We start from the raw sequence: 14,991 nt of genomic DNA on the forward strand, positions 1-14,991 counted from the left end.
AGCACCATTACAATTTAACAAAGCACCATTACAATTTAACAAAAATCTCTCATGAAAGTATGATTGTAGACAAACAATCAATGAAATACACCAATAATTGGAAACCTTATTCTAAGGCAAATACTTAGAGCCTGTTTGGTTAGAGAGTTCAAACAATATCTTTTAGTGTTTAAATATTGAAAACTGTGAGCTCTAAAACAAAATGTTTGGTAGGAGAGTTTAACAAAGAATATTTGAGTTACAATTCTTAATTTAGAGTGCTTAAAGACTGTATTTTGAGAACACTTCAAGAGGTGCTTTCAATTTTCAAGTAACAATTTTGAATGATATTGTTGTAATTTTTTTTTTTTTTTAATTGTGGGACCTAGATGATGTAGACAATAGATAAAACACACATTTTTTTGAAAAGCAAACATGTAATCATACTAAACACTCAATTGTATTTTTTCACTTTTGAAGATATGTTATTAGAAACATGGTACCATACACATTTTTTTGCATTAAGAGTACTTTAAACACTAATTTTTATAACACTTTTTAAACCACAATTTTCACATTATTTTAAAAACTAATACCTAAACTCTCTTAACAAACGCACCCTTAAGGACTTTGATACGGCACCCAAAGCATCATCATAACTTATTACATATCTTTGAGTTTGACTGTAGTCAAATAATCAAATGAAATACACAAACAATTGGCAACCTTTTTTTTGAGAATAAATGGTAGAAATTTATTCAAAGAAAAAATAAGTTTATACAACCATGCCAACTAACAACCATGCCAGCTAAACCTGGACTAGCTAATAGCTTTCTCTTCACCAACAAAATAGCAAATATAAACAAATAAGTTACAGCAAGGGATGTCAAAGAAAAAAACAAGACTATCTAACTATTCCTCAAGACAAAGCTTCATAATTAGCTTCCAAATGTTCTAAAGCATGGGCTACAACAGACATGGCTAGAAAATGGGGATCAGGTCGTGGAGTACCAAAGCGAGCCTCATTCCGCTTATTCCAAATCATCCAGCTGATTGTGAAAAATATTGCAATCTCTGGGTCATTTTTTCTTTGCATTATTTGATCAACCACATCCACAAATGAGAAATTTGTGCAATGAGTCATGATCTCCCTCAAGCATGAAGACATCCAAACCTTGTCAGAATATGTACATCTTAGAAGGACACGGTCTATTGACTCCACCCCATCCTCACAATATTCACATCCAGCATCAAACAAAATTTTCCTTCTAGTTAGGTTAGCTTTAGTAGGCAGTATATCTCTACAAGCTCTCCAAATGAAAGTTTTGATTTTATTACATACCTTGACCACCCATATCGCTTTCCAAATTTTATTGCTCTGTGAGTGATTGGATGATTGGCCATGAGAAGATCTCACTTGTTGAGTTTGGATCATCTTATATGCACTTTTTACCGAATATTCACCCGTGTTTTGTTATGCCCAAATTTGGATGTCTTGCCCCACTCTATTGCTCAATGGGATGGATTTAATAACCTCAGCTTCATGTATGAGGAATACATGATCAATCATGGATACTTGCCACAATCTTGTAGATGGATCAATGAGGTTATCCACAGTGGCTATTGTTGACATTGTGGAGCACGAGGTTACCACCTTGAATGATGGTGGGGTTGGAAGCCATCAGTCTTGCCAAATTCGAATTTTATTTCCGATTCCTACTCGCCATCTCAATCCACTGTCCAAGATAGATCTGGCTGCTACTATACTTTTCCATGCAAAACTCCCTGAATTGATGATGGGGCATCTAAAAAGGATGTATTGGGAAAGTACTTTGATTTGTAGACATGATAGAACAAGGAGTGTGTGTTTTTCAGAAGCCTCCATCCTTGTTTTGCTAACATGGCTAGGTTGAAAGAATGAAGATCCCGAAACCCAATTCCTCCCATCGACTTGGGCATACAAAGTTTAGACCAACTCAGCCAGTGTACTTTCCTTTCTTGTGTCTTTTGACCCCACCAAAATCTGCTCATCATCCCTTCAAGATCTTTAAGCAAGCCTTTCGGTAGCAAAAAGCATTCCATGGCATATGTGGGGATAGCTTGTGCCACGGCTTTAATATATTTCTCTTCCAGCTTGAGACGTCATCTTTTCCTTCCATCCCTTTAGTTTACTCCGGACCCTTCCAATGATTGGAGCAAAGGCTGATTTTTTGTTATGCCCCACTATACTAGGCAGCCCTAAATACTTCTCATATTCTAGGACTATCTCTGCACCCAATGCCTGTTTAATTGATTCTTGGGTCTCTAATCCAGTATTGCTGCTAAAGAAAAGAGAAGTTTTGTCAGTATTAATCTTTTGTCCTGAAGCAACCTCATATAAATTAAGCAAGAAATTGACTTGTTGGCACTCCTCTCCTAAGGCATGACAAAATAATAAGCTATCATTAGCAAATAGGAGATGAGAAATACAAGAACCACCTCTGCTAGCTACCACTCCTCTTATAATTCAATTTGTTTTTGCCTTTCTGAGCACAATGGTAAGCCCCCCAACACAAAACAGAAAGAGATAAGGTGACAATGGATCACCTTGTCTCAATCCTCTAAAAGGCAGAATATAACCTGTAGGGTTGCCATTAACTAAAACAGAAAAAATGAGCAGTTGTTAAGCATGCCATTATCAATTGCACCCATTTTGCATGAAACCCACCCTTTGTAGATAACCCCATTCAACCCGGTCATAAGCTTTGCTCATGTCCAATTTAATAGCTACCTGGCCTATCTCACCCCACCTTTTCTTTTTCATGTTATGCAAAGTTTCATATGCAACTAAAATGTTGTCTGTAATTAATCTTCCTGGGACAAAAGCGCTCTAAGTATCCGAAATTAAATTTGGGAGGATGACCTTCAGCCGGTTGACTAACATTTTAGATATGATTTTGTAAAGCACATTACATAGGCTAATGGGGTGATATTTTGTGATTGATTCAGGGACTTTAGTTTTGAGTATTAGAGCTATGTGGGTATTATTTATATTTCGAAGTATAATTCCAAAATTTAAACATGATAGCACAGCATTAGTTACATATGCACCCACTATATGCCAAAACTTTTGAAAAAAGAGAGCAGTCATACCATCAGGGCCTGAAGCCTTTGAAGGATGCATCTAAAATAAGGCGAATCAAACCTCCTCTGGATGAAAATCTCTCACAAGCCAATCATTCATCTCTTCCATAACTACTGTAGGGATATGGGCCACCACCTCTTCAATGGCATTCGGATTTGAAGATTGGAAGAGAGTTGAGAAATGTTGAATTATCATACTTTCTATATCGCTTTGTTGCTCTATCATCATACCATCCATCTCCTTTAGCGAGACAATTAAGTATTTTTTACTCCTTGTAGACGCCTTCGCATGAAAAAATTTTGTATTACTATTACCTTCACGCAACCAGCTGATTTGGGATCTTTGTTTCCAATAAATTTCTTCTTTCTCAATTAAAATATTAATCTCATGCCTAAGAGCTTCACACTTAGCCCATGATGAATCCCTGTTGTTTTGCTCTAGCACCTGCAGTCTATTTCGCTTTTCCTCAATCTTTTTGCCTAGGAACACAGTGAATTTTTACTCCGAGCTAACAACCGCTTCCTACATTCTTTTATCTTATTACACACCGGGAACAAAGGACTTCCATTGAAGGAAACAGACCAAGCATTTGCAATTGTGTCCCCGTAGCCTTCATCTTTCACCCATGCTTCCTCAAAACGAAATCGTTTTTTATACATCCCAAATTGAAATTGGGATTGCCTTCTTAGTTGCACCCCAATGGCCATGTGATCAGAATTTGCAAAGCTTAAATGATGAACTTCAAAGTGAGGAAAAAGATCATACCATTCTTGGTTAGCTACCCCACAGTCAAGTCTAACATATACCCGATCCTGTTCATCTCTCTGATTATACCATGTGAAGCGAGCACCTTTAAAGCCCATGTCCCTTAATCTGCAATCGTCCAGCATTTCTCGAAAATTTGCCATTTGCCACTCACTTCTTGGTTCGCCTCCTTGTTTTTCATTCACTGAAAGTATCTCATTGAAGTCTCCTATGCATATCCATGGCAATGTGACTTGCTAATGAAGTAGACGCATCAAATTCCATGTCTCAATATGCTTCAATTTTTCAGGGTGCCCATATTCCTGTCAATCTCCATGAAACCCCATCCTTCTCTTTCACAATAACATCCATATGGCTTTTCGACAAGGTTTTCAAATTCACATCCCATTTTGAACCCCATAACAAAGCCAAACCTCCACCCATTCCAATTCTATCTACACATACTACATTATCTATTTTTAATTCATCTCTCACTTCTTCTATGCCTTTCTTTTTAAGTTTAGTCTCCATCAAAAATACAATTTGGGGACATTGAACTTTAATTAGCTTAGAAAGCTCTCCAACAAAACTTTTGTCCATAAGTCCACGGCAATTAAGACTTAATATACTCATGGTTCAGCTTTCTTAATCACCTTACTTCATATATTCAATAATCCAAAACAAAACTCCTATATCTGGGATGTTTTAAGAGACAACTTTACTTGTAGCCAAGATAAGGTGCTGTTGAGATAATATGGAAGCTCTCTACTTTGTAGAAACCCAACCACCAAGAGTCTTTCATTGCTAAGATGTAAGAACAATCAGCCCCTTCACTTCAAGATATGGGACGGTCCACAAAGCTAAGAACTCCACAATTGCTGACAATCCTTCAAAACTACAGAGAAGTTGATCGGCGTCTTGAGACTTAGAGGCGACACCCTTTATCAACACCGCGAAACCCACTATCTGGGTAAGGGAAACCGACACAAGGAAGCCCACAAACTGTGTCAAAGTTTGGATGAGTGCAAAGATAAGAACAAGAAGAAGAAGGCAAATGCAAGCAAGAAGAAGACAGATGCAAGCATTGAAGTGAAGAGTTAGTTCAGGTAGAAAGGCAGAGGAATGGAACGAAGTGTTGGAAGAATAGCTTGCTATACGACTGACCTGAGTTGATGAGTTCTAGTATACGACTTGTAGTTCAATTTTAAGTTAATTAGAAGATGTATATAGGGACACGTGTAATACTGGGATTAGTGGAATTGGGTGTTAGAGTAAGATCCGTATAATGTGGAGTTAGTTATTTTGCTTCCTGGTGTTAGTTCTAGTATACATACATATTGTACAATCAGTTTTGACTCATTCAATAGAATTATAGAAATTCATCAATCAATCTTTTCTCTCTAGCTTATCTTCTCTACTCTCTAGCTCTCTGTTTTTCTTAGATGGTATCAGAGCACTATGTTTCTGTCAATGGCTAACCAAGATCAGACTTCTCAAACTTCATCTTCTCCATCCACTGCTCATTGTGAGCTCTCTCCAATGGAGGATCCGAGGAGTCCATTCTTTCTGCACGAGGGAAAGTCACCAGGTGCAATTCTTGTCACACAGCCCTTGACAGAAGACAATTATCCTAATTGGGCTAGGGCTATGCGTATGGCATTGGATGCGAAGAGTAAGCTAGGGTTTGTGGATGGCACTGTAACAACTTCCATGGCCATTACACCTCTGGAAAAGATTGCTTGGTCAAAGAACAATTCTATGATTTCTTCATGGATATTGAATTCAGTCTCTCCTCACATCTCTGGAAGTGTGATTTACAAAAATACTGCAATGGAGGTTTGGAATTCATTAAAGAACCGTTTCTTGCAAGCAAATGGTCTACGAATTTCACAACTCCATAAGCAGATTTCAACAATCATGCAAGGAGAGGCAACAGTGACTTCTTTCTTCACTGATCTTCAAGCTTTTTGGGATCAGTTGCTTAATCTCAGGCCTTTACCATGCTGTTCCTGTGGTAAATAAGTTTGTGGTCTAAATGACAGGATCACAATATTTCATCATCAAGACTCTTTAATGCAGTTTTTTAATGGCTTGAATGAAGTCTATTCATAAGTCCAAATGCAAATTTTGATGATGGAACCAAGTCCCTCAATTGACAAGGCTTTCTCTTTGGTAATACAAGATGAAAGACAGAGGGCTTTAGGCTTCAATGAAGGGCCTTCAGTTGATGCAACTGCTCTTGCAGTCAAGACTCAAGGATTTAATCAAGATGGGAAGAACACAAAAGGAAAGGGTAGACTTATCTGCAGTCATTATAGCAGGGCTGGACATTTCATGGAGAAATGCTACAAGTTAATTGGCTTTCCACCAGGATATAAGCAAAAGGGAAAGGTGTCCATGGCTAATCAAATGAGTCTTAATGGTGATTCTGGTCAATCTGAAGCTGCATCACAGCCAGGGTCTTTTCCTTTCACATCTGAACAATGCCAACAGCTGCTATCCTTGTTGAGCTCTCATGCATCATCTTCTACCACTCCTGATGTCATTCACGCAGCAAATTCAGCACTATCAGGTATTTCTTGTGGCTCTTTCCAGGATTCAACATGTCTTAGTTTGAAGAATTCAATTTTTACTGAAAATCCTTCAAACAAAACAGCTTACAATGAAGAAACTTGGGTTCTTGACACAGGGGCTACTGACCACATTATTCATTCCATTTCTTTGCTTACTAAGATCACTAATTCAATATCTTCTTTTGTGCATTTACCTAATGGTGAAAAAGTCCTTGCCACACACATAGGCACAATCCAGGTTACTTCATCCTTAATTCTTGAGGATGTCATTTGTGTTCTAGCTTTTTCCTTCAATCTGATCTCAGTAAGTAAGTTAACCAAATCCCTATCATGTTGTTTGGTTTTCCTTTCAAATTATTGCTTCATATAGGACCTTACTTGTTGGAAAATGATTGGATTGGGTAAGCTTCATGGTAATCTGTACCTACTGCAAGATTCAGTCAATTGCAAGTCCATTTCAAAAGCTTCTACTATCCTAGAGTCAGTTTTGAAGTTTTTTGTTAACTTTGTCTCTCACGTTCCCATTGTAACTCAGTCTTACTTGTGCCATCTTAGATTAGGACATGCTTCTGATGATAAACTTCAACATTGTGTATCTGATATGTCCTATTTTCATTCAAATAAAGACTGTATTGTTTGTCCAATTGCAAAGCATAAACGTTTACCTTTTCCCAACTCTAATTACTTATCTGATCATTCTTTTGATATGATTCACTATGATGTATGGGGACCTTTTGCTCAAGCAACTCATGATGATTTTAAATATTTTCTTACTAGTGTAGATGATGCTACAAGATCTACATGGGTTTATCTAATGAAATCCAAATCAGAAACTAGGCCTTTGCTGATCTCATTTTATTAAATGATACATACTCAATTTCACACTAATATCAAAGTGTTTAGAACTAATAATGCTCAAGAATTTTTCCTTAAAGATTTTTATGCTCAACATGGGATTGTTCATCAACATTCCTGTATTGCTACTCCACAACAAAATTCAATTGTGGAAAGAAAGTATCAACATATCCTAAATATTGCAAGAGCATGGAAGTTTCAGTCTAACATACCACTTTGTTATTGGGGAGATTGTGTTTTAACAGCAGTTTACATCATAAATAAGCTGCCTAGTGTTGTTTTGGATCATAAAACCCCTTTTGAGAAGCTTTATGACAAGGTTCCTTCCTATCAGCACTTAAGAGTTTTTGGCTGCCTTTGTTTTGCTTTCACATTGGCTCACAATAGGTCTAAGTCCTCACCTAGGTCAATTCCTTGTGTTTTCCTTGGTTACCCTTTTGATGTTAAGGGTTACAAGTTGTTAAACTTGATCACAAAGAAAATTTTCATTTCAAGGGATGTTTCTTTTCATGAAACTGTTTTCCCTTTCATTTCTTCAGTTTGTTCACCGCATACTTCCATTTCACTTCCTTATATATGTCCTAATGTGACTATTCCACATGATCCCATGTTTTCTGAACCCCTTACACCTTCTTTAGATGTTCCTTCTTCTGATTCTGGTCCTATTCAGGCATCTAATCCAAGTTCAGATTCTGGTATATCAGATTTTGTCATACCAGAACCCATTCTACCTGCTTCTGGTTCTTTTATTCCTATCTTACCAGATTCTACAGCACCTGGTCCTTTATCCCCTTCTCAAGGACCAGATTTAGTTCAACCTGCCACTCTTCCTTCCTTGAGAAGGTCATCCAGATCCATTAAACCACCTTCCTATTTGCAAGACTACAAATGTAGCAGCATCATATCTCCTGATCTTTCCCAATCCACTTCACACAGCAAGTCAAGTACTTCCTTAGTCTCTACCAAATATCCTATTTCAGATTATATTGACACTTCACAACTCTCTCCTTCATATGCCAATTTTCGTGCTGTCATTACCTCTATTCCGAAACCAAGATTCTATCATGAGGCTGTTAAGGATCCTAAATGGAAAGAAGCCATGAATGCTGAAATAGATGCTTTGGTTTCCAACAATACCTGGTCTCTTACTCCCTTACCTCCCAATAAAAAGGCAATTGGTTGTAAATGGGTTTATAGGATCAAATACAAGGCTGATGGCTCTGTGGAGAGATATAAGGCTAGACTAGTTGCTAAAGGTTTCACTCAACAAGAGGAGCTGGATTTTACTGATACTTTTTCTCCAGTTGCAAATTTAACTATTGTTAAGACACTTCTTGCCATCTCTACTGTGAAAGGTTGGCATTTGGTGCAATTGGATGTCAACAATGCATTTTTGAATGGTGATCTTCATGAGGAGGTGTACATGCAACTCCCTCAAGGCTTTCATAGCAAAGGGGGAAATGTTGTTTGCAAATTGAACAAGTCTTTATATGGGCTTAAACAGGCTTCAAGGCAGTGGAATGCAAAGTTTGTGTTGTCATTAAGCATCATGGTTTCAAACAGTCCAAAGCTGACTACTCTTTATTTACAAAGAAGTTCAATGATTCATTCATAGTTTTGGTAGTTTATGTTGATGATATACTCATAGCTAGCAACAATGTTCAAGCAGTTGAGGAGCTTAAGACTTCCTTAGATCAGCATTTCAAACTTAAGGATCTTGGGGGTTTAAAGTATTTTCTTGGACTTAAGATAGCTAGATCAGACAAGGGTATCACTTTGTGTCAATGAAAGTATGCTTTAGAGGTATTGAAGGATGCTGGAATGTCAGCTTGTAAGCCTAGCAAGGTGCCAATGGAGCAAAATTTGAAGTTGAGCAAGTTTCAAGGAAAATTGCTGGCTAATCCTAGGGTGTACAGAAGGTTAATGGGAAGATTGCTTTATCTGACTATCACTAGGCCAGATATTGCATATCCTGTTCACAAATTAAGTCAGTTCATGTCAAAACCTAGGAAGCCTCATCTAGATGCTGCATATAAAGTGCTGCAATACATCAAGAGTAGTCCTGGTCAAGGTGTTTTTCTATCAGCCACATCAGATTTCCATTTGAAGGCCTACACAGATGCTAATTGGGCCTCTTGCATTGATACCAGGAGGTCAACCATAGGATATTGCATCTTTTTGATTCTCTCATATCATGGAAGTCCAAGAAACGGTCCATAGTGTCTAGATCTTCTGCCGAAGCAGAATACAGGGCAATGGCTGTTACTGTGTGTGAAATGACTTGACTCTTGGCATTATTAAAGGATTTAGGGATCTTTCATCCTCAACCAGCTCTATTGTTTTGTGATAATCAAGCTACCATTTACATTGGAGAAAATCCAGTGTTTCACGAAAGGACCAAACATGTAGAGGTAGACTGCCATGTAGTAAGAGATAAGGTGCAAGAAAATGTTGTTAGGCTACTCTTTACTCCTACACATTCTCAGTTAGCTGATTTACTTACAAAAGCTCTTAGCAGTCAACAATTAAGACACTTATTAGGCAAGATGAGTGCGGTGAATATACATGGTTCAGCTTCTCATCTTGAGGGGGAATGTCAAAGTTTGGATGAGTGCTAAGATAAGAACAAGAAGAAGAAGGCAGATGCAAGCAGAAGAAGACAGATGCAAGCATTGAAGTGAAGAGTTAGTTCAGGCAGAGAGGCAGAGGAATGGAACAGAGTGTTGGAAGATTAGCTTGCTATATGACTGACCTGAGTTGATGAATTCTAGTATACGACTTGTTGTTCAGTTTTAAGTTAATTAGAAGATGTATATAGGGACACGTGTAATATTGGGATTAGTTGAATTGGGTGTTAGAGTAAGATCCGTATAATGTGGAGTTAGTTAGAGTTAGTTATTTTGCTTCCTGGTGTTAGTTGTATATATACATATTGTACAATCAGTTTTGACTCATTCAATAGAATTAAAAAAAATCATTAATCAATCTTTTCTCTCTAGCTTATCTTCTCTACTCTCTAGCTCTCTGTTTTTCTTATAAATTGGGCGAGGAAAGCCCACAACTTGGGCAGCTGAAGATCTCACTAAGGAGAAACTATTATCATTTTGTATTTAGTTGAATATTTGGCTTGGTTTTGATCATTCACAAGCTCTGAAACTAATGTTGTTTTATAAAAAGTAAAACCTTCCTTCACTCTTTTATTTATTTATTTTTTGATTGGAGTAATCAATAGATGCATCCCCTATTTCTATTTACTTTTTTGTCTTTTTATTTTGGAGCTGTCAATATAAATTTCGACAAATCCCACGTGTAGATGACTTGGCTATGCCGTTCAAACGTGACTTTTTTGGAGTAGACAGCTTGATTTGCATATTTAAGCACGGGATTTATTATTATTATTTTTTAGTCGGTGTCATGTCTTATTCAAAGCATGCCTCAAATCTTGAATGATTAAGAAATATGATCAACTTAGCCCAAAAAATATAATAATAGTAGGGAAAAAAAAGATATATTGCTATGATAATTAAACTGGTCAAGCAAATATCAAAACATGTGGTTATTCAGCAAAAAATAAATAAAAATGTGGTCTGTGGCTGAAGAGAAAGGAAGTAGCAGCCTTTATCATCAACATGCGGCCCAAGAATTTAAACACACCCAATCTCTCTCTCTCTCTCTCACTCTCTCTCTCTCTCTCTCGTGTAAGATTTAAGTACAGTATTTATGTGTTGTTCCTTATGTTCTCTTTTTAAAATTCTACCATGTGGATTTTTCTTTATATGATAGAAGTGTATTTTTTAGTTAAGTAGCCACATGACTGAATCTTAAGAGGGAACGTAAGGATCAGCACCTAAAGTACTGTACCTAAATTTTGTCCATATATATATATATATATATATATATATATATACATATAGAAAATCCAATTATATTTTAAATGGATTTTCAATTTTGTCCCACATGTTTCATTCAGTTTTTAATTTTTGTATTATGTGAATTATTAAGTATAAAAATTGATGGAAATCTTGCTCCACAAGAAGCCGACTTAATTAAAAGAATTCCACTTGCATGGGTGGAGTCTGATGATTCAATTTTCTGGCCATGGGCAAAGGATGGCTGCTACACTTGTAAGTCAGGCTACCGTTTCTTGAAGGAGGAATGATGTGAACCTCAATCGACACACTTTGAGACCCAACAAATAATATTGGAATATTTGCCCAAGAAAGCTAAAACTCAAATTTTGATAGAAATCCTGACCCAACGTTTAAAGGTTTTTGTAATGATATTCACAAAGATCCTTGGACAAAGAAACCAATTTTGATGCAAAGGCATTTGATATCAGGAAAACAAAGCTTAATTTTTTTTCCAATTTTTGAAGAAAAACTTGGCCTCTTGCATGTCTCTATGGAAAAACTCAGTTGCTAGTCACCCAATTAATTATCTATACAATTAGTTGGGAGATATCAGAAAATGCATGCATGCCCTTGTAGGGTTGGGGACCCTTACGACTTAGGTGGGTTCTAATGCACAAGCGGTTCTGGAACCGTTTCTCCTAGGGTTTCTCAATGTTATGCAAGCAAGTAAGGATCATACCTTTATTGGAGAATTGCTACCCTACAAACAAAATGCTTAAGGACATGCTCCTATCATTTTCAAAAATTGGCTTTGCACCCTCGATCGAGTATTTATCATGGTGAGTTTCTACTATGATGCAAAATTAATGCACAAGATTGGAACTTTCATGATATGCTTGTCAATGCGGGATGGACCCTTCCTTGGATTATAGGTTTGTACAAAATTTGCTTGAATATTTGGCTTGGTTTTGATCATTCACAAGCTCTGAAAGTGGTCCAATGTTTGCCTCATGTGGAGGCGCAAATTTTGTACTATTCATAGGTAGTGCACATTTGGCATTGCTTAAAAAGCCATTTTTTTTTACTATTCAGCTTATTTTTGCTACTATTCATGGGTCTCATTGCACTTTTTTGCACTATTCATAAGCCCCCTTGTACTATTTCAGCTACTTTTTAGCTTTATTTACTGTATTTTCAGCAAAAACAATTCAGTTTTAGCTAAATAAGCTGTTCCCATAGTAGGTTGTTATTGGTTATTATGAGTGGACAAAAAAGTAATTTAAGTTGTGGATTTAAATTAAAATCAATAACAACTCACCACCTATTATTTGTTGTAAAAATGTTATGGACGTAGCACCTCTTTTTTTTTTATTATTACTTTTAAAAATGGGTTACCTAGATTTATAAAGTCAAGTGGTTCAACAATTGAACCATGCTCAAATTTGGCTTAATCCAAATGTTAACGAAGTTTGGTTAGTGTTTGGGTAAACTTATTTTTATTGACAAATTTATGCAACTCCATCTTTAAGAAAAATTGAGGTTCCAAAAAAGATATATTTAACAAAAATAATCAAATCAACTAAAAAATAAGTTTAGCCAAACGCATTAGATCGGTTCAGTGACTCAGTTGTTCAAACGGTCTAACCAATCAATAGAGAGAATAAAAGATATATATAGAATGGAGAAATGTTTTAACTTTTAACTTTAAGAGTATAGGCCAACATGTAGGTGAAGAAGTGTTATGGAAATACGTGATGTGTTGTTTAAACAACAAAAACTGTTAACAACACAACCAAACAAGCCCTTATGGGACATCAAAAGAGTACTTTTTTTGGGGGGGGGGGGGGAAGATCAAAAGAGTACTTAATTGTATATCTAGCTATTTCTCAAAATCAATATATATATATATATATATATATATATATATATATATTGTAAGGGTGGAACTTGGACTGCGGCCCAAAAGTGGTAAGGATGGTGGCCCAATAAGCCCTCTATAATAGATTTGTTAGAGAATGGGTTGGATATTGATCACTTGGTAAGTTAAAGTTAATCACAATGAGATATGAAGCAAATGAAATAACTAGGACAGCAAAATATGAGGAAAAAAGTTACTCGGTCAAACTCGAGGAGGATCAATTTCATAGAGCTTTCTCTTTTTCCTAATACAAGTCTTTTAGTTCTTGGTTACATTGTTCTTTTTTCTCTCTCTTCTTCACATATGGATCTTAATTTTTCTTTTATATCTCAACACAAATCATCTCAGTCTTACACTTGGAATACTAAGATTGCGTTCCTAGGACTTTTGTCTCATCCGAAACCTCCTAGTAAGCTTTTATCCTGCAACGTTAGCTGTGCCACCACTGTTCATGGTCATTTCCTCATTAATGCGGCCAAGGGAGTAGCTATGTTGTATTTAACGCGGAGGGGATGGCTTCTACACCCTTCTTCCTTCTTCCTTCTCGTATTTCGTGCTGAGTTGGCTCTTTTCCCTTTTTGATATTTTAACTTCATGCGCCTCCCACAGCTAATACTCGTCCCTGAGTTCAGCTAATACTTGTCCCCAAGGTCCGAGGTATATCCTTGGAAATAGTCTTGGCAGCCTATTTAAATTTGATTAGGGATTCTCGACCTCACACACACACACACACACACACACACACACACACATATTATATATATCAAAAGAGTTTTTTTTTTTTTTTTTTAATTATTATGAGAAACTTGTAACTTTATTAGGAAGAAGACAAATTCAGTACATCATGAGCAACAGCTGACTCAATCAGTGATAAATTTTTCTCTATCGATGTTACATAATTATCAATATTATCTATTTCTTTGGCCAATTTTGCTAATAAATGTGCAGGTTTATTGTCTTGTCACTTTACATGGAAGATTTGAATTGATCTAAAATCCTTAAACTTGTGATCTACACCAACCAGAACATTGGAGACAGTCATAGGAGGAGTACATAAACCTAGAAAAGTGTCAGACACTATCTTGGAATCACTTTCAAACCCAAAGATTGAAGAAGTTTCATGCTCATTACTGTTACGACCCTTCCATCATGGTCACGGATCACTACTCCAACCTTCGACCCCCAATTTGAGTAAAAACTGCACCCAGCATGCACTTTAAAAAAAAAAAAAAAAAAAAATAGTGACCTAAGTTTCACTTGGTGTAATCTTTAATAATCCTAAGGAATCTTGAGAGTATTCCAGATAATTTTCGTATTTGGTTACAAACTTACAATAAGCTTAAAGAAATCCATGTCTTATAAATTTTTTTTAAAAAAATCCATATGTGATATGCCTACCAGATTGTAAATTTCAAAATTTTCACCAAACATCACTAGCGGGGACATGTATTCCCTAAATGTGGGTATTCATATTCCAATAACTAAGATAATTTCTATTTTCTTTTTAACCTCAATTTAATATCTTTTAACTAACTAACTCACGCAAATAGAGATTATTCTTTTAAATTGTAAACGTAAATATTAATTAAATAAAATTATTTAATACTAATTAAATCAAGATTAATTTGACACATTAAATACATATTTTGATGAATAATACTAATTGAACTAATGTTAATTTCATATAGATAATTAAATATCATAGTTGAATCATAAATTTTAATAAAATGAAAAAAATAAAAATAAAAAAATATTATGATTAAAAAAGATACTTTATTTTGGACAATGATGATGCATAGGTAAGTAAAGTTGTAATTTAATTTTTAATTTTATATCTTGTTTTTTTAGAGAAAGAGAGAGATGGATATTATTTGGTGTGTGGTTTTGTTAGATATCGGTTTACAAAAATTAAATACTCAAACTATTAGGGGAGATTAATCTATAATT

General features: G+C 35.9%; 1 protein-coding gene across 1 annotated transcript; it reads left to right on the top strand.

Moving 5' to 3' along the window:
* Positions 1-5,317: 5,317 nt before the first annotated feature.
* On the top strand, positions 5,318-5,869 carry LOC115990638. Its single transcript, XM_031114449.1, has one exon. The coding sequence runs from the start codon at positions 5,318-5,320 to the stop codon at positions 5,867-5,869; it is 552 nt and encodes a 183-aa protein (XP_030970309.1).
* The last annotated feature ends 9,122 nt before the right edge of the window (positions 5,870-14,991 follow it).

Source organism: Quercus lobata, chromosome 5 (genome assembly GCF_001633185.2).
Source record: "Quercus lobata isolate SW786 chromosome 5, ValleyOak3.0 Primary Assembly, whole genome shotgun sequence".
Taxonomy (NCBI): domain Eukaryota; kingdom Viridiplantae; phylum Streptophyta; class Magnoliopsida; order Fagales; family Fagaceae; genus Quercus; species Quercus lobata.

Excerpts from the sequence above, each read along its gene's own strand:
- LOC115990638 (XM_031114449.1), top strand. The coding sequence starts at position 5,318 with ATGGCTAACCAAGATCAGACTTCTCAAACTTCATCTTCTCCATCCACT.